Consider the following 25195-nt stretch of genomic DNA (forward strand, 5'->3'; position numbering starts at 1 on the left):
CGGCACCAGCGGCGGCATTCACTGAAGTTTAACAGTAACGAAAGGTTCCAGTAAATCGCACGTGTGCCGTGGAACGCGTAGAGTTCCAGGGAGCTAAGAGTTGCGTGACCACCCGTCATCTTGTTATCCGAACTGTTGCGGGAAACCAGCCCAATGCGCGTGTAGGAGCCGTGCCTGGGCCACCAGGCTACCGATGATGACCGAAGAGCGGTGGGGGCGCTTCGGTCGGCGACGCCTGGCGGCGGCTACAGTCGGCTACGCTGGGGCCCTATTCTCGACTGTAGCAATTCACAGTGAATTCACCATGTTTTTTGCGTGAGCAAAACCTAAGAGATCAGTGACGTACGCACGCATAGCTGTGACGGCATGCCGTGTAATTTGACGCTTCACTCACAAATATCCTAACAAAAGTATCAAATATTACCCATAAAAATATAGAAACACTTGGCATGTGTTATAAAAATTAAGACAGCAGCTGATGCTGGCAAGGGAAACACATTTCTGCAGGTCGAAATTGGCGTCAACACCAGAAGGCGATCGAGTAACGGTGATCCAAAAGCGAGCGAAAGGAGGATATAGAACTAAAGAACATTACACAATGTTTTTCACCGTATTTACTTATTTGTTTCAATCGCTTTTAGTAACATAGTTGAGCTCTCTGTTTCAATGAAGCTTTGTTGCGTTATCGCCTCCCCGGCCACCACCTCCGCCACTCTATCGTCTGCGGCTATGTTACAAGTTTAAGGCGGCATTACAGAAAAAGACGGTCGCGACCATCGGTTGTATGACTCGGAAATGACTAATGCCTGTGCTACAAGGCAACTTTCAATTTACAACTAAACGCTGGAGCACAAGTGCGCCCATGTATTTGCAATGGGGCCCTCGATAGACAATTGGTTCAACGGCCTTCGGAAGGACTTTGAAACGGCCGTGTAGCAGAGGTATAAGAAACGCTACGCTTGACAACGGTAGAGCGTGCTACTGCCGCTGATCACTCATTCGTCAAACGCAAACTCAATCACCGCAGTAATGAATTAAAGTCAGTTTTCCTTGTTATTTTTCTCGTTAATTTGATCATGTGCCGCACTAGCTTACTAGCAGGAGTGTGAGCAAATACCGTGTTGGGTTTTTTGTCATTGTCATAGAGAGGCTTATACTGCCCTCTTATGTTACTGTTACGCCATATGCACAGAATTTTTATTTCATTGTCACACATAAAAACAAAATACACGACGTTATTTTTATGCCCCGTTATGGCTGACCTAAAAACAGACCAAGCTATAATTTCTTTCACTAGAAAACAGTTTTAAGCCGTTTGTCAGGAAAATGCACCTTCTGCTATGTCAGAGGAATTTCGCGACGCCGAAGGTCAATGAAACATGTTGCCCTATTTCATGGCGACAGAAGCCGCTTCTTGCAAGCCGTTACGTAACATAAGGTGACTTCTACGCTGGCTGAAGTTGCCATTGTGTGATGTAAACGTACTCGCTTAACTTTTTATATTGGATTGCGTCTTCCCAGCCCATCACAGAAAGCTGGGGGGGGGCATGACATACAAGCCGTTTTGTGATTGAATAGTAAAGCCAGGCCTACTTTGTCATGTCCGCAGCATTTCGCCTACTTTTTCATTGCCGGCAAAGAATTATGCGCTTTCAGTTCAGAGACATCAGAAAAAAAAAAAAAAAACTAAAACGGGGCTACCAAACGTCGTGAAACGTCCAAATGACGTAAGCAGACACAGTCGCTTTGTCAACCGGAAGCATGTGACCACACTGAAAACCAATCAGAACATCTCCTGGCAAAATCGCAGTCCACGGTGAATTTATGCAGTCGAGAATACGGGCTTTATTGTCGAGTGCAAAAATTCAACCTGAACTGTGAATTTCCCAAAAGACTTTCTGATTGGTTATTTTGGTCACGTGCTTCCGGCTTACAAAGCGGTTGTGCGTGCTTTCGTCATTTTGGCATTTCATGACGTTTACGGGCACCAGCTCTAAAGTTTTCCTTATTTCTCTTTACTGAAAGTGCATAATTCCTAGGCGGCAATAACTAACTAGGCTAAATACAGGAGACATGACAACGCGCGCCTTTAGTTGCTATTCAATATGAATACGGCTTTCGTGTCACGCACTCTCGGTGATTGGCTGAGAAGGCGTGACGTAATTTAAACAGCTGGCGGGAACGATTACGTCACAAATTGGCAACTTCAGCCTGCATAAAAGTGACGTAATGTTACGTAACAGCTTGAAAGTGGTGGCTGCTGTCGCCGTGAAATAGGGCCAAAAATTTTACCGGCCTTCGGCGCTGTGAAAACCCCGTGAATTTGCAGCAGGCGCAATTTCGTATGACGCGTGGTTTAAAGCATGTTTTCTACCGAAATAAATAACAGTTTAAGCAAGCGATCACGGAGCATGCAAACAAAGTACCGTAGTTTGCTTTAATGTTTGACAATAAAATAAAAATTATTTGTTGGGAGTAGCAGAAACATGAGAGGGCAGTACAAGTATCCCCAAAACAAAAATAACCCAATGCAAGACATTTGTCCACACTCCTCCTAGTAAGCTGCTGGGTCACATTATCAAACTCAAGAGAAAAATAACAAAGAAAAATGTCTGTTTTAATCATTACTGAGCTGACTGAAGTCGACCTCGACGAATGAGTGAATCGGCGACATCGGTACGCTCCGCGGTTACCAGGCCTAGCGCTTCGCTGCCCGTATGCGTCATACAAACAATGGTGTCTTTTTATGTGATCACGCCATAATCTTGTAGCATGGTAGCAGACGATAACGTGGTGGTGGTGGCGGCCGGGAAGGTGATAACGCAACAAAGCTTGCATTGAAGCAGAGAGCTTAACTATGTTACTAAAAGCGATCGAAACAAATAAATAGATGCAGTATTAAACGATTGTGGGGTGTTCTTTAGTTCAACATCCCCTTTCGCTCCCTTTTGGATCAACGTAACTCGACCGCCTCTGGGTTTTGACGCCAGTTTTTATTTGCTGAAATGTGTTTCCCTTGCCAGCCTCAGCTACCGCCTCAATGTTTATAAAACATTCCAAGTGTTTTTATATCTTTTATGCGCAATATTTGATAGATCGGTTGTTATCTTTTTGAGTGAAGCGTCAAATTGTACTGTGTGTCGTCATAGCTATACGTGCTTCACGTCACTGATTGCTTATGTTGTGCTTATGCAAAAAAACGTGGCGAATTCACTGCGAATTTGTGCAGTCGAGAATAGGGCTTTAGTGCGGTATAGATCCCTGCGGCGGCGCTCGCGCTGCGGCTGCTGCTGCGCTGGGCGGGGCGCGGTACCGCAGCACCGTCCTGTCGGCGGCTGCGGCGCGGCCGTGGGCGGGGCCTTGCTGCGTGGTTCGGATACCCGGAGCGACACGGCGTGGGAAAGGGTCGCGCAACTCTCAGCTCCCTGCGGGCATTATATAGAGGAACTATGGGAACGCTAAAATTGTAATTAGCTAGATTAAACGCCTACCGTGTTTGTCGTGGATGGAGCAATACGGCAGGGGAAAAGCGCGAGATGTGGGGGAAAAAGACGAGAGAGGCATTTGTGTGGCAGGGGTAGCAGACGACTGTCGTCCTTGAAATGCATATCCAGTGACGTGAGCAAATACGTAGCTAATTTTTGTGTAACGTTTAGCTTGAGCAGAACCAAAAGTGGTGTTTATTATAGGCAATATATAGGGCGAAGCAGCTTTAGGGCTCGGGCTGTCGGCGTCTCATGTAGTCACGGTACTAAGACAACGGGACACTCGTTTTCCAACGCCTCGTGCTACAACGTTTCATCTCCATGGGCAAAAACGCGTTCTAAAAGAACAGACCGGGATACTCGTTTTCCAACGCCTCGCGCAGAACGCTTTGTGCTTCAAAAACAGGAGGCTTTTGAAGCAAAGCTGTATGCCTCTATTCTCGAACGATTTCACCTCCGTGGACAAAAATGCTAAGGCGCCAAGGCCTAAGACGCCTAGCGGTAAGTATCAAAACCGCATTATACACTTCATCATAACTATGAAACCGCATGATACATCGAAACCGCATCATCCAAACCGCGTCAAACACTTACAGCATTGCATGCTTCACCCCTCCCGAGGTTTCACGTTAGTGGGGACGGCCTAGTTTTGTTCTTTGATATCGAAGTGGAAGTTGCAGCCCCCGTAACGGCTCTGAACGTAACGCAGGGAGATCATGAGGGCAGTAACAGCTCGGGGAATGTTCAGTGTTCTTTTATCTGTTACTTTCCCTGTAATCTGAATCTTAACCACGAATGTATTTTCTCTCTATGCTTGGTAGGAATTTTTACCTTTCGTTGGTAACCATGGTGTTTTTGGTCATCACGGGAACTATCGTCGTTGGGTGCCAGACACTTGTCTACAACTACACACCAACGGCATTGTTCGTCGCAGGAGATCCACGGTAAGTCTTCTCCGAGGTTTCCACAGCTTTATTCTAACGTTCCACAGCAGCAATACACCGACCAAAAACGTCACTGCCCGCTTCTCTGTGCACACATACTCGTATGTTCTTCTGAAAGCTGACTAGGCTTGCATCACAAGCACGCCAAACTTCAGTATACGCTACAGCTATATCTATGCGGCGTTCCCGCTGTCTGAGCAGTAATCGAAAAAAAATGTAGGAGGAAAGACAGCTGTTCGAATTATTCAATGTCACTTGAACGGTGGCTCAATGGCTAAAGCGTTGTGCTGCCGAACCCAGGGACGCGGGTTGCTCTTCAGGGGTAGGTGAAAAGCGAAAACGTTCAAGTGTCGAGATTTTGGCGCACCTTAAAGATCCCCAGGTGGTCGAAATTATTTCCGGAGCTTTCCACTACGGCGCGCCTCATAGCCTCGTGTTTCATATCAGGGTGTTACAACCCCAAAATTTCGAGTTCTCAAAATGTTCAATTGGTGCACGACATGCTGGAACAAGACAGCAGTCTCCACATTGGAGTTTGAGTGTGAGCGAGTTTTCATTAATCGGAGGCAGTTATTACACAAGTACTGTGTCGGGTGACAAGGCTAAAGGCAAACATATGCCTGACGTAGCCATGGCACTGGAAACGAAGCGAAACGAAGCGAAACCAAGCCGATGAGACAAAACTTGATAACGTGCGACGCTATATCAGGCAGTTACCCCTCTATCTCAATAAACTGCTTTCATAACCACACCTAAGAAGCAAGATGTGTAGACCAAACTGACGATTGGTAAGCCCACAAGAGTGTTGAGTGCTTTCAAGGAAGTGAAATGACAGTGGCACCGCATCTGGTTCACGCAATAATATACTGTATACTATAAATGCAACCTGCACACCTTCAGTTATGTACGACGTGCGTTATGCGGGCGTGCTGTGGTGTCGCCGATGCCAGTAGCACACGAAGCCAAATAAAACCTCACATAGTCTTTGTCAAAGTGTGCCTATAAAACTGCGCACGCTGGTGGAAGTCTGTCGTTGACTTTGAGTTTTAGTTGGTCTTCGTTTACTAAGTGTTTTGCCGCGCGGTATTAGGTATTGACTGTTTGTGATATCTAGTGAGAAGTTCATTAAGCGTCAGGTGTATGACTGCCATCATTAAACCAGAAATCTACTCCGGATGCTCCGTTGTTAGGCCCAAATAACACCGAGCGGTAAGTTTTAATGCCGCAAGTATTTAACACTGATAAAGTAACAGTGGCATACAGTAAGCGTAAAGGATGCTGGTTAATTGCAATTGATGGGTTTAATGGGGAAAAGAAAACGGCACAACTTTGCCAGGCCACGTAGGGGGGGAAGGAGGTTGGGAATGGCATGAATGCAGGCTTGGCAACGCAACTTAAAAGGCTCTTGGCGGGAGAACAGGGGGACCCCTTGTTACCACTATTAGCCGCAGCTCAACCGTGCAGTAGTAACCCTTCGGCCGAAAATCAGAGCTAATGGAAACTACTCTTAAACTATGAAGCTCATAGCATCGTTCGTACACACGGGATATTCTGGACTCTGTCATGAAAGAGGCTTTCCTTGGAAGAAGACGAGCTCTGCTGAGCAATATCATTTAATATTGCTGGGGAGCACTCGGCAAGCACTCCCGAATCATGAAAAGTAAGCTACCTCCGTCACACAAAAGAAAAATCTACAGCCACTGCATACTGCCGGTGATGACATATGGAGCTGAAACTTGGCGCCTCACTAAACAACCAGAAAGCAAACTTAAGTCGGCTCAACGAGCCATGGAAAAAATAATGCTAGGAGTAACACTCAGGAACAAGAAACGACCTACCTGGATCAGAGAACAAACTAGAGTTGACGATATCATAGTTCAAAGAAAGAAAAAGAAATGGACCCGGGCTGGCCATGTGGTGAGAGTCAGACGAACCGACAACCGGTGGACAATTAGGGTAACAGAGAGTATAGCAAGAGATGGGTCTAAAAGAAGGGGAATTCATTAACCCGGTCGAGGGATGAAATACGGAACTTTACGGGTAAACTGTGAACTCGAGTAGCGCATGACAGGAACGATTGGAGGTCCGTGGTAGAGGCGTTCATCCTGCAGTGGACCTGGGCAGGCTGATGACGATAATGATGGTGGTGGGGAATGCAAAATTCTTGGGAGCGCTGGCGACTTGTCAGAAAGAACATCACGTTCATAGCTATTAGATGGTCCTCACAATTTTCCAGTCGCTTATTTGACACAAATATTCTTGAGGCGCTAGAATGTTATTACAAACTTTAACTTCCCTTTTTGTACGACGCCGAACACCTTCTTGGGCTTGGAGCTATGTTTTTCGCACGCTATCTATTCTTAAGCATAAATATTCATAGTGTGGGTGTTTATTTTATGCCCCACCTTCAAGCCGAATTCAGAAATGGGGTTTTCGTGGCCGAGCCTTCAACCGGTGACATCGTTCTCCACTAAACATTTAAAACAAGTTGGCCTATATTGGTAGATTATTGTGTTCTGAACACAAATTGGCAATTGCTTATTGGTGCTATAAATGTTAATAGTGAAAAAATAGGTATAGTCTCTCCATTCAATTTTCCGCGCAGCGATTTGTGACATCACGAATCTTGAATGCTGTCGCTCAAGCTTAGCTTGCCTAGGCGTTTTTTAAACAAGTTCTGAGACAGGAGCATCTAAATCTAAAGTAAATGTATTCGGGGAATATGTTCGCGAAAAGTAAGCCCTCAACTACTAAACATTAAACGTAGGTTGCCTGAGTCAAGGTTGTAGGCTGTGTTGCAATTTCCAATACGTTGAAACATTTCGTCTTGTCTACAAGAGCAGTAAAGAGATGCATGCGTCAGGGTGAACATGAGAGCCTGCCGTACCTACTTACCAGTAGCGCATTTACAGCTAGATCATTATAGTGGAGGTATACGTTGATAAAAACTTCGGTCGAAAACTTAGTAGCTGTGCATCGAGTATTTAAGACCCGTTGTACCCACATTTGAATCGGGAGTTAACGCTATCTTCCACCAAGAAACTGAGAAGCCTATGCCTTCCATGTGAAAAAAAAAAAAAAGCGGCGCTCGAACGAAATCGTTCTCGTGAAGGCTTCGGCAGTCTTATTCATTAAGCGGATACATTTTTAGCGCACTTCATGATCCCTACATGTACGAGAAGTAGGATCAGACAAGTTCAAGTTTGCAGGAACGAATAAACGATCTCGGGCACATGGATTCAAAGAGCTTTCCATATCTCTTGTTGCCTTTTCTTTCCTGCGAAAATGCTTCCGATATTACTTTCACAAAGTATGACGCAATTCGAAATAATAAATTTCGAGGCAAATAACGAGCTTCCGGTCATGGGCCCTGGACATACAATGCGGCTTTGTAGGACGTAAACCTAACCGAGGAAGATGTAGTAACACTATTAGTAGGTCAGTGTTTACTCCTAGCACTTTGTCGCATATCTTTCTCAGTACACCTCGTATTTTATGCTCAGCGCCGCCAGAATAGCTAGAATGCATTACAGTGGTAGCTTCGAGGCAAATAAGGTCTGTTTTGGTTTGGCAAGTCCCTGGTTTGGTGTTACCCTAACAAACCTGAGGCGCCATCGCGTCATTTCACTAGCTACAGATGTGTCGCTAGAAAGAGAGGGAGAGAGAGTGCAAGACATAAGGACAGAATAAAAGGCTCCACTTGTGTCACTAGTGGCAGACTCGCTTCAACGTTTTGGGTGTGGTCACGAGTTGCACCCGAGTTTTTTGATCATGAGGTGATGTCACGGACGGCTTTCCGTGTGCAGAGCTTTCATGGTTAGGGTGGGAGGGCCAACTAACAGGCGTGCTTAGAGTCGGTGCCCTGTGTGTCTGACAATTCTCCCTCATTCTGCGCCCTGCCCGGTTAAACTCGCACTGAGCTGCTTGACTGCTCGCTGTGCCTAATGACACGGTACTCTTGGTTTATGAGCGTTGCCCATAATTTGTGGTTTCATCTTGTAACGGTTGCCCTACGAGGGTTTTCTTATGATTTCTTTGCTTTCTAGGTTTGCGAAAGAGGTCCTGGAGCAAATATATTTTAGGCCGTACACACACTTCGGTCCTTTCTGCTTGGGAATGGCTGTTGCATACTCGTTCGTAACGAAGAAACCCCGCTTTGAGCTCAATCTGGTACGTACCCTGGGGTGTGTTCCAAAGGTGCAAATGTTCTTCTAGATCTGTTATATCTTATGGGTCATTTTTAAAGAAAAAAGACAAAATATAAGTACACAGTGCCTTGGCAAAACAAGAAATCCTTCTAAACTTATTGTGTTTCACGTGACGCAGTCTGCCACCGCATTATTGCAAACCATTTAGCGACTTCAAATTATGAAGCTGAATAGTAAATAAAAAAATTCCTCCAATAAACAGTGGGAACGTATTCGGACAGCGAAGCCAAACGAGTACACGACACGAAACGTGATTGTTTTTTTTTTGCGACTTCGAATATTTCCCAGGTTATTATATGTCCTAATGAAACTTTGAAGAACTACAGTTTTTTTCATCCTAGCAGACAGATGTGGAGCTGGCTGTTTAACACTGGCGTTTTGATGCTGTGGGATGTCTTAGGGAGGTGTCGGCGGTGGCGGCTGCTCTACGCTAGTAGTAGTGAACCTTCGACTCATATTTATCCCTGATACCAACCTATACAAAACATCCCGCAGTAATGTAGTCGTTTAAGGGCTCAACGTCATATAACTCGTTTCGGGATAGTTCCCATAAATCATGGGTTACAGCTTTTTTTTGTAACCAGAGTTTGCGTGCTGTAACCAGAGCATGGATTCAGTGGGGACGGGAACTTCATATAGTTAACGACTCCCGAGTGAACTATTAAGACAAATAAATGGATCGCTTTGTAATAATAGAGTTGTCTCGGCTGCCAATTGTCATATTTTTTTCCAAGCTACCTGCGTTAGATTAATAGCTCGAAAGCGTACCCCCGAAAGTTGGCGTTGGAACAGAGTGTTCTCGCGTGCGGACGCGCGAGATGAAGCAATTCACTGACTGGCAAGATGATGAAGCAATTCACTTCACTGACTGGCTTCTGGCGGTACCTTTGTGGAAGGATTTCGTGGTCCTGTTTCTTTACTTGGAAACAATTACGAAAGTATTTTGGAGTCCTATTCAGAATTTCATAAGTACAGTGCTCATACAGAGGTTTATGGCGTTTTATTGTTTTAATTATTTGATCCAATGAGTAACGGACGTGTTCCCTGTTACGTCTTGAGTTCGTTTCTTGAAACTTCGTACTCGTATACCGGCATTTCGTTGCATACTCTTGTACAACTTTGTTAATAGCAATGCCTTGACTCATTCACACTCAATATATATTATTCCCCGGTTGAAAAATACGCCACAGAAGCGTGATGTGGGCAAGTTTGTATAGGCTACTAGAGGAAAATCAGCTCAACAACATGACAGAAAAAAAGTATGACAGACGCACGCTAATTTCCAACTAAATTTTAATCGCAGAGACAAAGGTATTTATATATGAAAAACAGATTGAACCGCATTGACGTCACGATATTTTCGGTCGCGCCAGAAAAGCCATATCTCTGTAGCCAAGTGCCCCTTAAGCAGTGACTGAGTCTTGAGTGGCAATTGCAACGCTTACTAGTTTCAGCCAACCACCCCAAACACCCCAATTATTGACATCCCAATTGTGCTCCTCTCGCCCCCTTATGTTGCAACAACGACCGGTTTGCCTTGCGTGTGTGGTTAGGAATGAGGGGCTCGTTGAGGAAATACAGAAAGCCCAGCAGTCTACAACCGCAAGGAAGGCGTAGGGGAATGGGTAGCCTTTTTGTTTACCATGGTTGGTCAAGTTAACATTTCTCAATTTATGAAAGAAAAAAGAAATAAAGGAAGGAAAACGCGCCCAGAGTGGGGACCGAACCCACGCCTTCCGATTGGATCCAAGATGCCTTAACAATTCGGCTACCTGGGCGGCTTTGTTCACCGTCACTTTCTGGGGTAATTATATTTACAACAGCTGTATCTGACGCTTGATGGTGATTGCCAGTGCCACTCAGACAACAAGGGGAGAAGGGGACCTTCTTTTCAACGCCCGGGGCGTGACTAGAACGTCTACCGCCTGTCATGACAAATCAACTGGCAGGAAACCCGTTTATGCTGCCTTGCGGCACTAAGGCTTCCAGAACCGATGCCCTCGGTATAGGCGTATACACACACACACACGCACACACTTAATGGGTTTCATAGACGAGATATCTTGTGCATTGTGTGTGCTGCGCTACACGTTAGGGAAAGATCCAGTTTTCGCCTTGGTTAACATCGTGCTTATTCTGGCCATTTTGCACGGCGCTGTGGATACTACATCGACGTACAACCTTCTTTAAGTTGTGAAATATTCTGTGCGGAGATGGGACCGCATATAAGTTTCTCGTATCGGCTAGTTTGCTTTCGCTAACCTATCCCGCAGTTGTTTGAGGCTCTGAAAGCGGGTATAACAAACCCTAGATATTACACCTTACGGGAATCACTCCTGGCTTAGCCATACTATTCGAATAAAAAGGCTGTTTTACACTTCGTGAACGAAACATTTATTTTTAATGATTCCTTTGGACACGTCATAGCCACTCCCCTGTTCGTTAAAAGAGCCATGAAGGTAGAACACAAGTTTGGTTCATTTAAAGGAGTGTCTCGTCACAATCATACCGACACCAGTTTTATTGTAATCTTCGCTCAAATAAGCTATTTAATCAGGAAAAACGGGAATGGCCGTGCGACCCACTGGCTCATTTCTCCGCGACCGAACCTATGATGTCATATGCCCAGTTGTGCGATTGGCGGAGGCTAGCAAAAGCAAACGCAAATTAATCAGAGCTTATAAGCTTGCCGAACGAGCTCTTTGCTCTTAAATTTTGGGTACATTAGGGTACATGGCGCTTAAAATTAGGGTAAGCAGTAAGAATGGTGGGACAAACAGTGGACGTTGCGAAAGCACACGCAAACATAGAAGAACTGGTGCGTACTGCTGTTGGTACTGCGTGCACTATGTTTGGTTTAGCGGCACAGGACTGCGGTGCTTTTACTAGTCTTAGACGACACTGGCCGACTGACGCAAGTAACGGTGTCTTACGTCACCCTATTTGTCGAGCGAGCACTATGTTTCACGAAACGATTACATTCTACCTGAACAAAAACAAGCCAGGTACCAATACAAGCCAATACAAGCCAATACAATACAAGCCAAAAACAAGCCAGGTACAAATCTTGAGGCATAAAACGGCTTTTCACGGTATGGTGGCGCCATCTAAGTTCACTAACGGTAATGACGGCCGCGTTGACGCCGGCTTTTTTACTCAAAGGGCCAGTCAATGCTTTCGCATTAAGAACCGTGCTGTAGGAAGGAATGTATCACGGTTTAAGCAGTGATGGCGCTTTTAGTGCATTGCGAGTGGCACGCACATTGAAACACCTGCAGCGATGCATACGGGAGCGGTCACGAGAACGTTCCCTTGCCCATTGGACGCGACTACAGAGACGGTGATAATGGCAATCACAATTTTCGCTGTTGGCCCATGCACTCTCATTTTCGGAAAATCGGCGGCGCGTCAACAGCACCCGTTGGAAGGTGCGCTGCCTACTTCGCTGATTTTTTCCGCGCGCTTCATCATTTTATTGAATTGAGTTAGCTCTACACTATAATGGCATTCTACAGGGAAGTAATATCATGGTATGAAGACGCGTCGAATGAACTTGTAAGAAACGGACGTCTAGGGACATTGTGGCGAGACAGCGCCACTGCGACGTAACCCGGTGCTACGCAGGATGAGGGATGGGCAAGCCGGGCTTTAAGTCTAAAATATCGTTTACACTATTTCGTGTCTGTGCATTCTAAAAAAAACATGTCATAGCTTGAAAAAGCTGGGAAAAATTTTGCATGGAGAATTGAGAGAGTTCTTAATCAGACCATTGATCGGACACTTGACTAAACGCTCGACACAGTTTGGCTGGACAAAAAAAAAAAAAACACCACTCCAGAATAAATCATTGTTTGAAGCACCTAAAACTCGTATTTCTCCCTAATCCTTCTTTCATAATAACTGGAACTTCAATTCGCTTTGTTATATGTAATAATGTCAACGGGAACGGACGTTGTATTGTTGTTGTGGCGTCAGATCAGCCATGCAAAAAATAGGCAGGCCGAGCCTTGGAAGAATTTGTGGTACCGTTACAAATATTAGGATGTAATGATACCGACAACTTGGTAAGTTGGTGCATCTTTAGTGCACTGAAGCAGCGTTGAAACACAAAGGGCGCGGTGAAAGTAAGTGCAGGAAAGCCGTGCGACGTTGTTTAAAATGTGCTTTTACAATGCATATTTTCAATGTTCAGGTGTCCGAAACTGCACCTGCACAATGAACGTGTTGGATACTGGTTTCTAGATTCTTACGAAGAAAATGGGCACAGCTTTCACACCAAAATGTGTGCTCACTGATAAGCACGTAGCTGGGTAGACAGTATTCCTCTAGAGAAGTTTCTGACCTTTACTGTGGAAAGTCTTTACCTGAGTTCCGTAAATTATTACAGTTGTTAAGCCGATCTTTTCTTCAGTCCCTCTTGTCTAGTACCAAGATGTGGAACATGAAGTTTCAGATTTATGAGTGGCTGGAACATTCTGTTCCCGCAGGTTTTCCAGGGTGCAGCGTGGAGCGCGGCATTTGTGGCAGGAGCCACGGTCCTTTTCTGCACAAAGCAATGGGGCGACGGCGATGCCTTGCCAGAAGCATGGATCGCGGCCGTGTACGCTGCCTGCCACCGCCTCGTGTGGGCCCTCTGCATTGGCTGGCTGGTGTTTGCCTGCATCTCCGGCCATGGAGGTACCGCCGCAAACTTGTAGGGGACGCGATTGCCAAAAAGCGGAACTGCGCACACATTTAGTGTAACGGGAAAGATATGCACGCACGAAAAAATTCAATGCCCTACCCAGTGCACACCGTCACCCCCCCCCCCCCCCACCCCCCTGCACCGGCTTCAGCAGTGTAGGATAAATTTGCGACAAGTTCGAGATTCACTATTTTTTGCACCGCACTCAGTTAAACCCGCCTTGCATAAGCATATACACAGAATTCGAACGAACCGTTCTCCCGGGTAGCGACATCTCTTTGCGCCCCAAGGCCTCAGCTTGGCGCAGTGTGACACCGCCTCTGCGGCTTATAACACAGTCATTTAGGATCATATTTTCTACGCAGTCTTTGTTCTTTGCTCCTTTTGTCGAGCCACGGAAATTGACTTTAAAACAGGAATCTTGTGGGGTCACGCCGCGTTGCTTTACGGAGCGACATACGCGATGGGTGCCCTGTAGCGCCGCGGCGATTACCCGTGCTGAACTCAGGTGCGCAGCTACTCACAGCAGTTGCACTGGCGAAAACGTGGTTCCCACAGGGCTAGCCGGCTTGCACGCTGTGACGCGTCCCTCCACGTAGTACGGAAACATTTTTTGACGCGTACCTCACCGAGGAAGCGTAACGCTTTATAGCTGTCGAATAAATGCACAATTCATAACGTGGACACAAGTGACCGTTAGAAGAGTGCAACTGCACTTTAATGGTACCCTCGGAATCGGCAGGGAGGTATAGAAAACAAAAACAAATTCAATAAATGACAATTCAAGTGCAAACAATTCCCATGTTGACACATTGTCCAGCGCAAATGTTTTAGTTTTATTGGGTTGCGCCCATTCAAGGAAAAATAGTCCGAGGACACGTGAGCACGTCTCGTAAGTGTTGAATGCGAAAGCAAGAATGTCCAGCCGAACGTCTGAGGCGCCTTGGTTCCACCTAGCATTGTTTAAGGGCTTTGTAATGCTTCCACTGGTAAGCTGCTCTCCTCTCTTCTCTGTCTGTCTTCGCCCTTTCATCGCACTGTATTCAGTCGCACCTGTAGTATGCCCTACTGTTAGTGGGGCTGACCTCTCTAGCTTTCAATACGGGTTTTCGCTCTCGCTCTTTATCCGTCTTGACACTTCTCGAATGGCTTCGATCTGGCTGCTGTGCATTGCCCTCTGCTTATTCCTGCCGCTGTGTGGTGGATACTGGGCTGCTGTGGTGAAGTTATCGGCTTCTCTAACACTCGTGCGGCTGCGCTCTTCCGCTCTAGCCATCTGCGCTACACCGGTGCGAACGACCACCTCTAGCTACTGCCCAGTTTACGCCGGCGCTATGGAAAGCGTCGTGTTGTGAAACACTCCCGCCACTCCCTCTCTCTCTACGCAGTTTTCTGTACGCGGACATTTTCCTACTCCGGTACCCAGGTAAACAGCCTCACTGTAAAATGCGTGACATAATGAGTAATTGATGCATTTGTGAAGTATACTGCAGCCGAATTTAAAGGGAGACTAAAGTAAATTTGTCAACCTTCTCTTTTCGTTCACATTGTACAGATATAGTCATGCTTGGACATTGCATAGACATAAAGGCTGCATTTATCGTGTAACCATCGTTAAAGCGAAAGTTAATTTATGTGACCTGAAAGAAAAATTACTATGCGACGTCTGCGGCGGCCACAAGCTACAGCAGTGACGTGAAAAGATGCGAACTATTCTTGCTGGGTGATTGGACGATGTCCAAGATTTTAAAGTGCGCGTATACGCAGTTGCGTGTGCGTCAATGTTATCCTTTTCTTTAGAAAAAACTTTACCACTATTGGCAACATGTAAATGTGTTGGAATGTAAGAGTTGTTCAAACAGCTCTCGCATTCCTTTCCAGGGATCGTAAAGTAGCGATATCTTTGTACTCGCAGTGACCCGCAAACGGAATGTGGTTTGCTGGACCATTGGGCCCGATAAGCCTGCCAGCACAGCTGAGGGTGACCCAGCAAAGTTGCATTGAGCGCCAAGAGACGAGCCGAGGCGTTCGCAGCGGCTGAGCGCCCACCTCGACCTTCGGAGATGCTTAACTCCCACATCATCGGAGCACGCCTGTCTCCTTTCTGAAGTACAAGGTCGACAGTTGCCTGATTCGAAGGAAACAAACAAAAAAAAAAGCCCCACCCGGGATTCAGACCCGGACAGTGAGATACCACTGGCGTAGTGCTCCATACGACTGATATAGGGGAGCACGCAAGACTGTTCACAAATAACAGTTATAGTTACGAGAGGCCTACCCCAACATATAAGTAGCTGTTTTCTTATGGAATTGCCGCACTCCGATCGCCAAACCTGAGCGTTGCTTGCATAACGCCTGTGCAGTAAGCTCCCCCTAGCGCCAACAAATATCTTATCACCAGTGACTGCGTTGCTTAAAGCAGAAGAGAGATATAAAAAGTGGGGTCCTGCTGGAGACAGTTCTGTATAGTTCACCCTATGAAAAGTAGCTTCTCGTGCCTTGGATTTACGATTTACTATTAAAGCTTCGGTTGATTTGAATTCCTTATTACCTAGATATCCCTCTTCTCCGGCCTTAAATTTGCCTTAGTCTTCTACAAGCATAGCATTCGCACAAACATATGCAGCTGACAACTGCAGTTTGCCGAATACCGCGAAGCGATTGACTGATGATGAGGTTTAACGTGCCGACGCTACACAGCCGAAGATGCGCGCCGTAGTGGAGGGCTCAGGATTAATTTTGACCACCTGGGGATATTTACGTGCGCCCAAATCTCGAAAACACTGGCCTTTTCGCTTTTCGCCTCCATCAGAAAAACGGCTGCCGCGCACAGGGAATCGAACACGCGTCCTTGGGCTCAGCAGCAGAACACCTCAGCCACTGAGCCAGTGCGGCGTGTTAATGCCGCGAAGGGTACTAAGCCAATATACGTATGGCATATACGCTAGTTCAACGATTTTACTAATGTTAATACAGCCTACAAACTAACAAAATAAAGCCACATTGGTTCGGGCACAAATCTTGCGGGGGTTCAGTTTTCGCTGCGTGATTCAAATGTGGCGATCCCTCCAGCGGCCCGCCGACAGGTTTTGTTGGCCCTGTGGTCCGCGGGGCAGCGAGCTTCGCAGTCCGCGCAGCCAAGCCAACCTCAAAAAGTACACCTCATAGGTAACGTCATACAAAATCGGCAAGGAGGATGCAGAAAGGAGAACAGCCCTTTTTAATCGATTTTTTGACTAAGGAATTCACGTAAACGCACACAGAGTGGTGGAAACATGGCCCGGGGACTCCAGGCTTTAATCTGCACAAGTAATTTCACAACGTTTTCAAATCACTTCAGTGCGCTTTCGAAGTCGCCCTGTGTGTAGCCCTCCATAGGGGTACGAGGGGCCTGATTTCTTGTAGTGACTGCTTTCATTGCTCTTGGTAAAAGTCTTTCTAGCGATGCACTTGTGTAAAACACTCAGGCTAAAATAAAAGAATCTCTGTGAAGAGCAGAGTTGCTACGAAGAATATTGAAGCATTACTACATGATTATGAGAAATTTTGAGTCATTTTTCTTTTGGCTTCACTGCATAGTGTTGCGACCGGGCGGGGGCACCCGATCCGATCTCCGTGGCCTCCGACATACGAGTGGTAGCGTGTATGATGCAAGCGGCCAGCCGCTGTTGCAGCCGTGAAGAAGTCCAGAAGCCGTAGGCTAACGTAACTGTTTACTTCATAGCGAGAGGTGAGCCGAAGCCAAAGAACAATGCCCCGACGGGCGAGGTTACAATACAGGACTCGAACAGAGCGGCAACATCGATTCGCTGCTCTAACAGGAATGGTTTACAACGCTTGGGCAGCTCTATTTATACCCAAAAGCGATAACGGTCAAACGCAACAAGCTGGAACACGCAGAAACGTCACAGACACACGCAACGCTCTTTCCAGTGTTCGTTAGTCGTCGGTGGCCTCCGCGCACGTTGAGTCCGAGAGAGGGGATAGAGGAGGACTCCGTTGCGATCGACGGGGCCTGCCTCTGTGTCCTTGAAGAGCGTGGAGACGAGCCGTGCAGGCAGCCGCCGAAGTTCAGCCGCCGCAGGCAACCGCCGAATGCGCAGAGAGCGAAGCGTCTGACGAGGCTTTGTCGCAACTTGTTGCCGACATGATTGCGCCTGTTTTCGAAGGAGCACGAGTGGCTTCGCCGCACAGCCGAGGAGTGATGCGGGGAAGTACTGCGGCGTTGGCCCATTCGTAACAGCTTCTCCGCCGGGGGTCCGAGATCCCGATGGATAAGGGTCTGCAACCGTTGTCCGGAGGGATGCTGTCGAAGTGAAGTGTTCGGCAGACGCTCGACTCCAGGCCTTGGCTGTACGACACCGTGCTGGAGCTTCACTCGGCGGGTCACTGGACGAGTAGTGGCTCCCCAAGAACGTCTCTGACTTGGTCAGGCAAGCAACAGAACACAGGAAGACACAACCGCATCGCCGGCAAGTGCGAAGACAAATCAACACTGAAGGTCTACCAGGCTTTTAGTTGCGAAAAAGTACGCTAATAACTAACTACTCTAGTTATATTTTTGCCCAGCAGTACTTTAGACAAGTGACAAACCTGAAAGGTGACATTTCGCTTGATTGGAAATGTCCCATACAAAAAAAAATGCAATCGTAAAGGGCGAAACCTGCTCCAGGAAAAACAATGAAATTGAGAAAGTCAGGCGTCTACAAGCCAATTCTCGCGCTGAGAGCTGCGATTCGAGCTCTCATCATTGCTCCGAGTTTTCCCCTTCTTGTATCGCACTTTAGGTGCACCCGTTCTCTGAACGCTGCTGCGACCGCGTGAAAGGACACCGGTCGTCTTGTTCGACAAGGGTCGAGCGCGCAGAGGAGCGAACGAGATTTTCCAGCGTTCGAACGTAAGGCGCGCACTCCTCCTAGGAGGCGGCGTTCCCTTGGCGCGATGCGAGCTCACGACTTTGCCCCTTCGCGTGCCCGTACTGAAACACGCACCGCAAGTACCCGCGGAAGTAATTGCTATCTCCCCGTGGCTCGCCTTTTTACGAACGCGTTCGGCAAGCAAACGCCGGAACGTGTTTACGTTCTCTCCTCTAGGCTGGTCGGTTCCCGACTTCGGCTCAGCCATAGGAGACACCGGAACCTCAACTAGCTCAGCCGATGTTAACCTACCATCGGGAGCATCAGCTGGGGGTGAAACGGGCACAACGAGCTCATTAGACACATCGTAGCTTCCAACAGATTCTATCTCGGCGTCCCTCGCCTTTTCCGCAACACCTTCAGTAAGCGAACACCGAAGGGTGTTTTCGTCCTGTTTTGCGGCTGTCAAGGCTACACTAGATCCAAGCTGCCCTGTCTCACAAGACGGCTCAGCCGCCCCAGACACCTGAATCTCTACGAGCTCGGCTGGCCGTTGCTCGAGGTCAGTTACCTGAGCTGTTGGCAGGACGGAATCGGCTTGCTCAGTGGCGAGATCGTCACGACTTCCAACTGAACCGTGCAAACCGTTCGCTGCCTCGGCAGCAGGCTTAGCCACAACGTAGGTCTCTTCTGAACTGCCGCCGTCCGAAGAAACAACCTCCGTTTCAGCGGACTCGTGTTGTCTTTCGGTAGCCCCATGGTTTACGCACTCCAGTGAAACCTCGCTATCTCGCGAAATGTTTATGTTCAGACCGGTAGCCATTTCCATGGCCTCCCGCGAATTTGAACCGTCCGAACACTCCGCCGAGATCTCCAAAACAAACGCCGACACATTATCGCACTCAGTGGACACGCACTGCCCTCTGCCGCCTCTGCCGACAGTCTGAGCTAATGCGCCTTCGTTATCTCTCTCAGCAACCTTGACGCACTTCTGGACCGCAACCGTCGCCTCCGACTCGCGCTCCCGAGCGTCTGCTACTGGCAGCGCTGGCATAGTGCTTCCCTCGACAACGAGGTCTTTTTCGAGCAACAATTCAAACTCCGGCTTCACTTCTTCCTGCTCGAGTTGAATTACGTGCTCTATTTTCTTGTTCTCCCGTTGGAGTCTCTCTCCCTCGAGCTCCTTTCTTTCCTCTTCAAGGCGCTCGAGCTCGAGGTCGTACCATCGCATCAATTCCTCGTGCTGTCGTTCTCTTTCCTCGCGTTGCTGCTGCCGTTTCTGCCTCTCGAACTCCTCACGCTGGCGCTCAGCCTCAGCCTCAGCCTCGGCGGCCTGACGTTTCGCGGTCTCCCTGCCATTGATCAGCTCAATGCATTCCGACAGCTCCTCATCGTCAGCCCCGACAGCGAGTATAGCCTGTATCAGCTCTGGCTTTCTCAGTGCGTCCGTAACATCCAAGCGCAACTCTTTTGCAAGCTCCAACAACTGCGGTTTTTTTCAACGCCTTCAAATTCATGGCCGGTCTAGAGTACTGCTTTCCCACTGCTCCAAAAATGTTTTGCGCGATTAACCCACGCGACAAAAACACACGCCCTACCAGCTATCCTCAGAAGCCTGGTAAAACTCAGTGAAGAAAAGTCCCGCACTCACCCTTGACCGCCGTGAATTCTGCGAAGTCCGAAGCCGCCTTGACGTCCATGGTGTTGGGTCTCGCACCGCTGGCTTCAGGTGTTACGAAGTTGCCATCCGACCGCTGCCAACCAGTTGTTGCGACCGGAAAGGCCGACTGCAGCCGGGAAGACGTCCAGAGCTGATAGGCCAACGTAAACTGTTTACTTCATAGCGAGAGGTGAGCCGAAGCCAAAGAACAATGCCCCGACGGGCGAGGTTACAATACAGGACTCGAACAGAGCGGCAACATCGATTCGCTGCTCTAACAGGAATGGTTTACAACGCTTGGGCAGCTCTATTTATACCCAAAAGCGATAACGGTCAAACGCAACAAGCTGGAACACGCAGAAACGTCACAGACACACGCAACGCTCTTTCCAGTGTTCGTTAGTCGTCGGTGGCCTCCGCGCACGTTGAGTCCGAGAGAGGGGATAGAGGAGGACTCCGTTGCGATCGACGGGGCCTGCCTCTGTGTCCTTGAAGAGCGTGGAGACGAGCCGTGCAGGCAGCCGCCGAAGTTCAGCCGCCGCAGGCAACCGCCGAATGCGCAGAGAGCGAAGCGTCTGACGAGGCTTTGTCGCAACTTGTTGCCGACATGATTGCGCCTGTTTTCGAAGGAGCACGAGTGGCTTCGCCGCACAGCCGAGGAGTGATGCGGGGAAGTACTGCGGCGTTGGCCCATTCGTAACAATAGCTAAAAAAGGAAAGGTAGAAGCTTTGCAGGTATTCTAACATGCCATTTGCCAGGAAAACATGAGGCAGGTATCAGCAGAGGTATTTAAGTGAATAGATGTGATAAGTCGCGAAGTGACTGGTAAAAATAGTGCTCGTGCGGTCACTAAAAGTACATTTAAGGAGGTTCTACACTCAGCTGCGGTCGTCAGCGCTGATCAAACAAATCGCGCCTTTAAACTTTTTTGTTATGAGTGAAGCGTCTGCGAGTTGCGAAAAGCAATTGACTGACATGCCACCCTTGTATACAATCATTGGCGTCAATACAGCCACAACCGAGCTCCTCACTGGGCTTATTATAGGAGCTCCTGACTGAAGCCACGTCGCGGAATTGGTAACCAAATGTACAAACGGCCTCCTGGATGGATGGTGCTCGTGTTCTCGGTGTCAGCGATATTTGCGTCTGGTGCCCGCTAGCACCTGCTTATATTCTCTGCTGTCGAAGAGAGCAAGCTGCGGCCCTTCTCTTCACGCTGTAGATATCCTTGGTAGTCGTTGTTGATGTGGTAGTCCTCGATTTGCAGTTGTCTAGTTTACTGCGTCATCTAACATGTCTGCGCAGCTTTCTTGGTAGCTCTAATGTATGTGGACTGGAAATATACGATCATCGAGTGGCGTTAGGATATATCGATGCGCGCTGCTGAGACCTACTGGGAAAGTGTCCTCCGACCCTTATGCCATCTGTCTTCTTGGTAGCGGCTAATGAAACATTTTCATAGTACTCCTGGTTGATACAGACTGGCTAGATAGCGACGCCGATCTCCCTCCCTCCCCTCGCATTCAGCGACTCGGAACAGGCAGGAATAAACATATCAGAGTCAAAATCTGCACGGAACATCAATGCAGTCCCAACGCTTACTTATTTCCTTCCAAAGCCAGCAAGATATTATCGCGGTCTACCCGGCGCTTATTGTCAGGTGTGTGACCTATGTAGAGAAAGCCTCGCTGCAAGATCGATAAGTCGGAAATCATGATAAATAATCGAAACCTTTCATGCACTTATAGATCGCCGCATGGGTAGGCTGGGCCATGCAGTAGAAAGCGATCGTTCCCTTGCTCTCAATACTTGTGAAACAAATAGGCCCTCCCGAGGATGGTCAAGAGCTGGCGACGCAGTCTAGGTTCCTTTAGAATGCCTAATAATGCAGCCAGCAACCACAGATGCTTTTTACAGATACCCCGTTAAACAGATTACCAGAACAGTCGGTTTTCTGTAAAATACTTTCCTTGTTACAGGCGTCATATTATCTCCCTAAAAGTCCGTGACTGTCCGTCTACCTGGATGAGCGGGTTACGAGGATGTTAAGAAAAATGACGGCGCCACCGGGAGCAACTCTTCCGTAGATACAAGCTCATGACAGAATATATTTTTAAAAAGTCATCCCCATTCCCAGAACTTCTACAGTATTTTGTCGAGGTGTGTGCGAACAGGACGGCCCAACGTAGTTTTGGCAACGTGTTTTTCCTTTCACATTGGTGCAGGGTTGGTGCAGAGCGTGCTTAGCAGCCCCTTGCTGGTGCCCCTTAGTCGGCTGTCCTACGCCGTGTATGTGCTGCACGTGCCACTGGTCTGGTTCCGCCTGTGGACTATCCGGGAACGCATCCTCATCTGGTTCCTTCCCATGGTGAGGCTGCGCCAGTCCGAAAGCATTCGAAAAAAAACCATGCGCGGTAGCTCCGATTGTGACGCCTCGTTAAACGATTGGGGGTATATCAAACCCTTACCCGAACTGATAGAAACAGCATAATTATAATTTAGGCTGGGGCTACCGCTTTTGAAGTGGTTGAGACACATCCCTGTTCCATCACTTGTGTGAAAGAGGTAGCTGTACTCTGCCCTGGACACTGTCGTATTCCCATGTGTGTAAATATAACCGAGCAATCAATGTCGTTGTACGCAGAGAAAGCGGAAAGTATAGTGTTTCTGTAGTTTTTTCGGGGAAAAAAATTTAGCCAACTCATATGTATGGAACCATTGTCATTTTGTTTTATCACTATTGACATCCTTTGTTGTTTCCGTTACATTCATTTCTTCACAACAACTTCACAACGACATTGATTGCTCGGTTATATTTACACACACGTGAATACGACAGTGTGCAGGGGCGGTATTCTCGTAACTGTCCCTTTTGAAAACGTCCCTTTTCCGTCCCTTTCATCGTGACGTAACTTCCGGTTAAGAGGTGGACGTTGGCAGCATGGAGGAACGTTGGCAGTAGGTTTGCCGCGCTTGCGTTACGTCACTTCCGGTCGTTGGGTTTTAGCCTATCAGGACTCGCCAAAAGGGACACTTTTGAAAGGGACGCAAAAGGGACAAAACTCGAGAATACCACTCCAGGGGAGAGTATAGCTACCTCTTTCACACAAGTGATGGAACAGGGATGTGTCTCAGCCACATCAAATGCGGTAGCCTCAGCCTAAATTAAATCAGATGTGCAGATCTCACTACAACATCAACTCATCATGACGGTGTGAGATCCGTTGAGGCAAAGTCATGCCAACATACGTTCCACATCATAGACTGCTCCTGATACTCGGCAAACCCTGTAACGATGAAAATTTTGTCTGGCGCCTTGTTAGTTGTCACGCTTTCTCCCGTGGACGCAGCGAGTGGTCCAACAGGTGCATTGTGGCACAGCGTACCCGCATATTTTTAAGAGCGCAGTTCAGACCCCTGACGTGTGTTTTTGCTCTGATCCACTGCCCTGCAGTTCTACAATGCCATGGGCACCCTTGTGCTGGCCTTCTTCGTAGCCCTCGGAGCATCTGTGTTCATCGAGCGTCCCCTGGTTGTCGTCAAGGACCTGGTCCTAAAGTGCTATGTTGCCCCTCCCAGTGCCAAGTTCTCGCAGCGTGATGGACAAACCGCAATGGGAGGAGCGAAGGCCGACGGGGTCCGTGAGAGGAATATGCTTGCCGCTACAGTTCTGAGCGCTCGCAGTAAATTGGCTGGTGGAAGATGCACGGCCAAGGAGCCGCCAAAGCAGCCACCAAGGACGGCAGCGGGACCAGTGTTTCAGAACGAGTCGTGCACAGTCCACCTGTGAACTCGCGCGGCGGGAATAATCTTGTACATACTGGGTTAGCGTATCGGCTGTAAAAGACGAAATTTCTTTGGGTTCTCAAATGCAATGAGAAAAAACTGTGTTTATACAAACAAGTCTTTTAACACGTGGGGCCATTAACATCACTCTGTCACCCCCCTTCCTCACGCGAGAAATAAGCCTTAGAAAAAAAGTAGCTTTCTTGGAGGAACAGCAACAGGTGGAATTCTCGGTAGCCTGGCCGAGTTACGGAAGGTACTCGGGAAAATTATTAACAGGATGCAAGAACTTCTATTGTGGCAAAAGAAATATATATATATTCATATGAGGCATTACGCTGAAATATTGCTTGATTTTTTGTGTACTTACGTAATGTATTTCGATGAACCCTATCAAAATCTAATGTGAAAAGCACTCGAACATCTGTTCGGCTACACCAATTGTACGCTCGCGTATTGCTTCACGGAAGCCGATTACAAAAATACCTACAAGCCAAAACTGTTTCAGAGTAGTTCAGAGGTGCAGGAAATAGGGGGTGATGAATATTGTATATTTATTTCTTTATTTAACACCATACACGACAAAACGTTATTAAAGAAGTGGAGGGTGTGGGGAAACACTATATAAATGCAAGTTCATCTTCTAAACACAGCAGTGGACTCATAAAATAAAAACTGCTTCCAATAAAGTATAAGTAGTTGCCTATTGTGTTGTCAAAGACAATACTTTTGTGAGTTCTACAAATTAGAAGAAACAAGTGGTGTGTAATGAACCGTGCAAGCCATGAAGAATGCCAAATTTTTCTATATCACTGTATGAAATGTGCACTACCTGTCAGATTTACTGCTACAAAAAATGTTGTGTTTTCAAATGGTTGTTCAGAAATACATGTTTTGGAATCCCGATAGTAGTAGTCGTTTTTGGTTGAAAGAAACATTAAACTGCCCTGAATGGCCTGTGATTGCGGAGTTCAGTTGGATATGAAAATTAGGCATCAGGCCAACGAGCGCCGTCGGGGCGCCGCGGCGAATCCATGAGAGGCGGTAGCTACGGCTTCAGACGGACAACGTGGACAATGTCCGTCGGAGAAACACGACTCGACGAGGCTTGAGAAACGGGGGAGATCTCAAACGTGACATCAGTCACTTGATGTAGTACGCGATACGGGCCATAGTAACCGGGCAGCAGTTTTTCAGAAAGCCCGAATTGGCGGTTAGCTGTCCATAGAAGAACAAGGGACCCAGGAATGGAGTGGGCCACGCGGTGTTTGCGGTCGTAAATCGTCTTCTGAACCGTTTGCGATGAAGAGAATCGGTGGCGGGCTATCTGCCGCGCATGATAAGCGCGAGCAATGGCTTCGCGGGCGTACTCCGTCCGCCGTTGCTGTAGGTCGCCGACGTGGGGAGGAGTGTGTCCAATGGTGGAGTGGGATCACGGCCATATAGAAAGTAGAATGGTGAATATTCGGCAGTATCAGGCTGGGATGAATTATATAAGCTAAAGTCGCATAAGGCAGGATGGCGTCCCAGTCGCGAAGAATGAGGCGCGCTATGGAATTTCGGACGCGCGT

At 47.7% G+C, this 25195-nt stretch overlaps 1 protein-coding gene across 1 annotated transcript in view; it reads left to right on the forward strand.

Moving 5' to 3' along the window:
* The window catches only part of LOC144167594 (nose resistant to fluoxetine protein 6-like), a 73203-nt gene extending 48680 nt beyond the window's left edge, over window positions 1–24523 (forward strand). Inside the window, exons 11-15 of the mRNA XM_077696805.1 lie at window positions 4307–4429; window positions 8476–8599; window positions 13125–13314; window positions 22064–22206; window positions 23293–24523. Of these exons, the coding sequence (XP_077552931.1) occupies window positions 4307–4429; window positions 8476–8599; window positions 13125–13314; window positions 22064–22206; window positions 23293–23628 (916 nt within the window). The 3' untranslated portion in view covers window positions 23629–24523. The remainder of the gene's footprint in view (window positions 1–4306; window positions 4430–8475; window positions 8600–13124; window positions 13315–22063; window positions 22207–23292) is intronic.
* The last annotated feature ends 672 nt before the right edge of the window (window positions 24524–25195 follow it).

The sequence above is a fragment of the Haemaphysalis longicornis genome, unplaced genomic scaffold (genome assembly GCF_048455015.1).
Source record: "Haemaphysalis longicornis isolate Haplotype H1 unplaced genomic scaffold, Haemaphysalis longicornis Haplotype H1 scaffold_2, whole genome shotgun sequence".
Taxonomy (NCBI): domain Eukaryota; kingdom Metazoa; phylum Arthropoda; class Arachnida; order Ixodida; family Ixodidae; genus Haemaphysalis; species Haemaphysalis longicornis.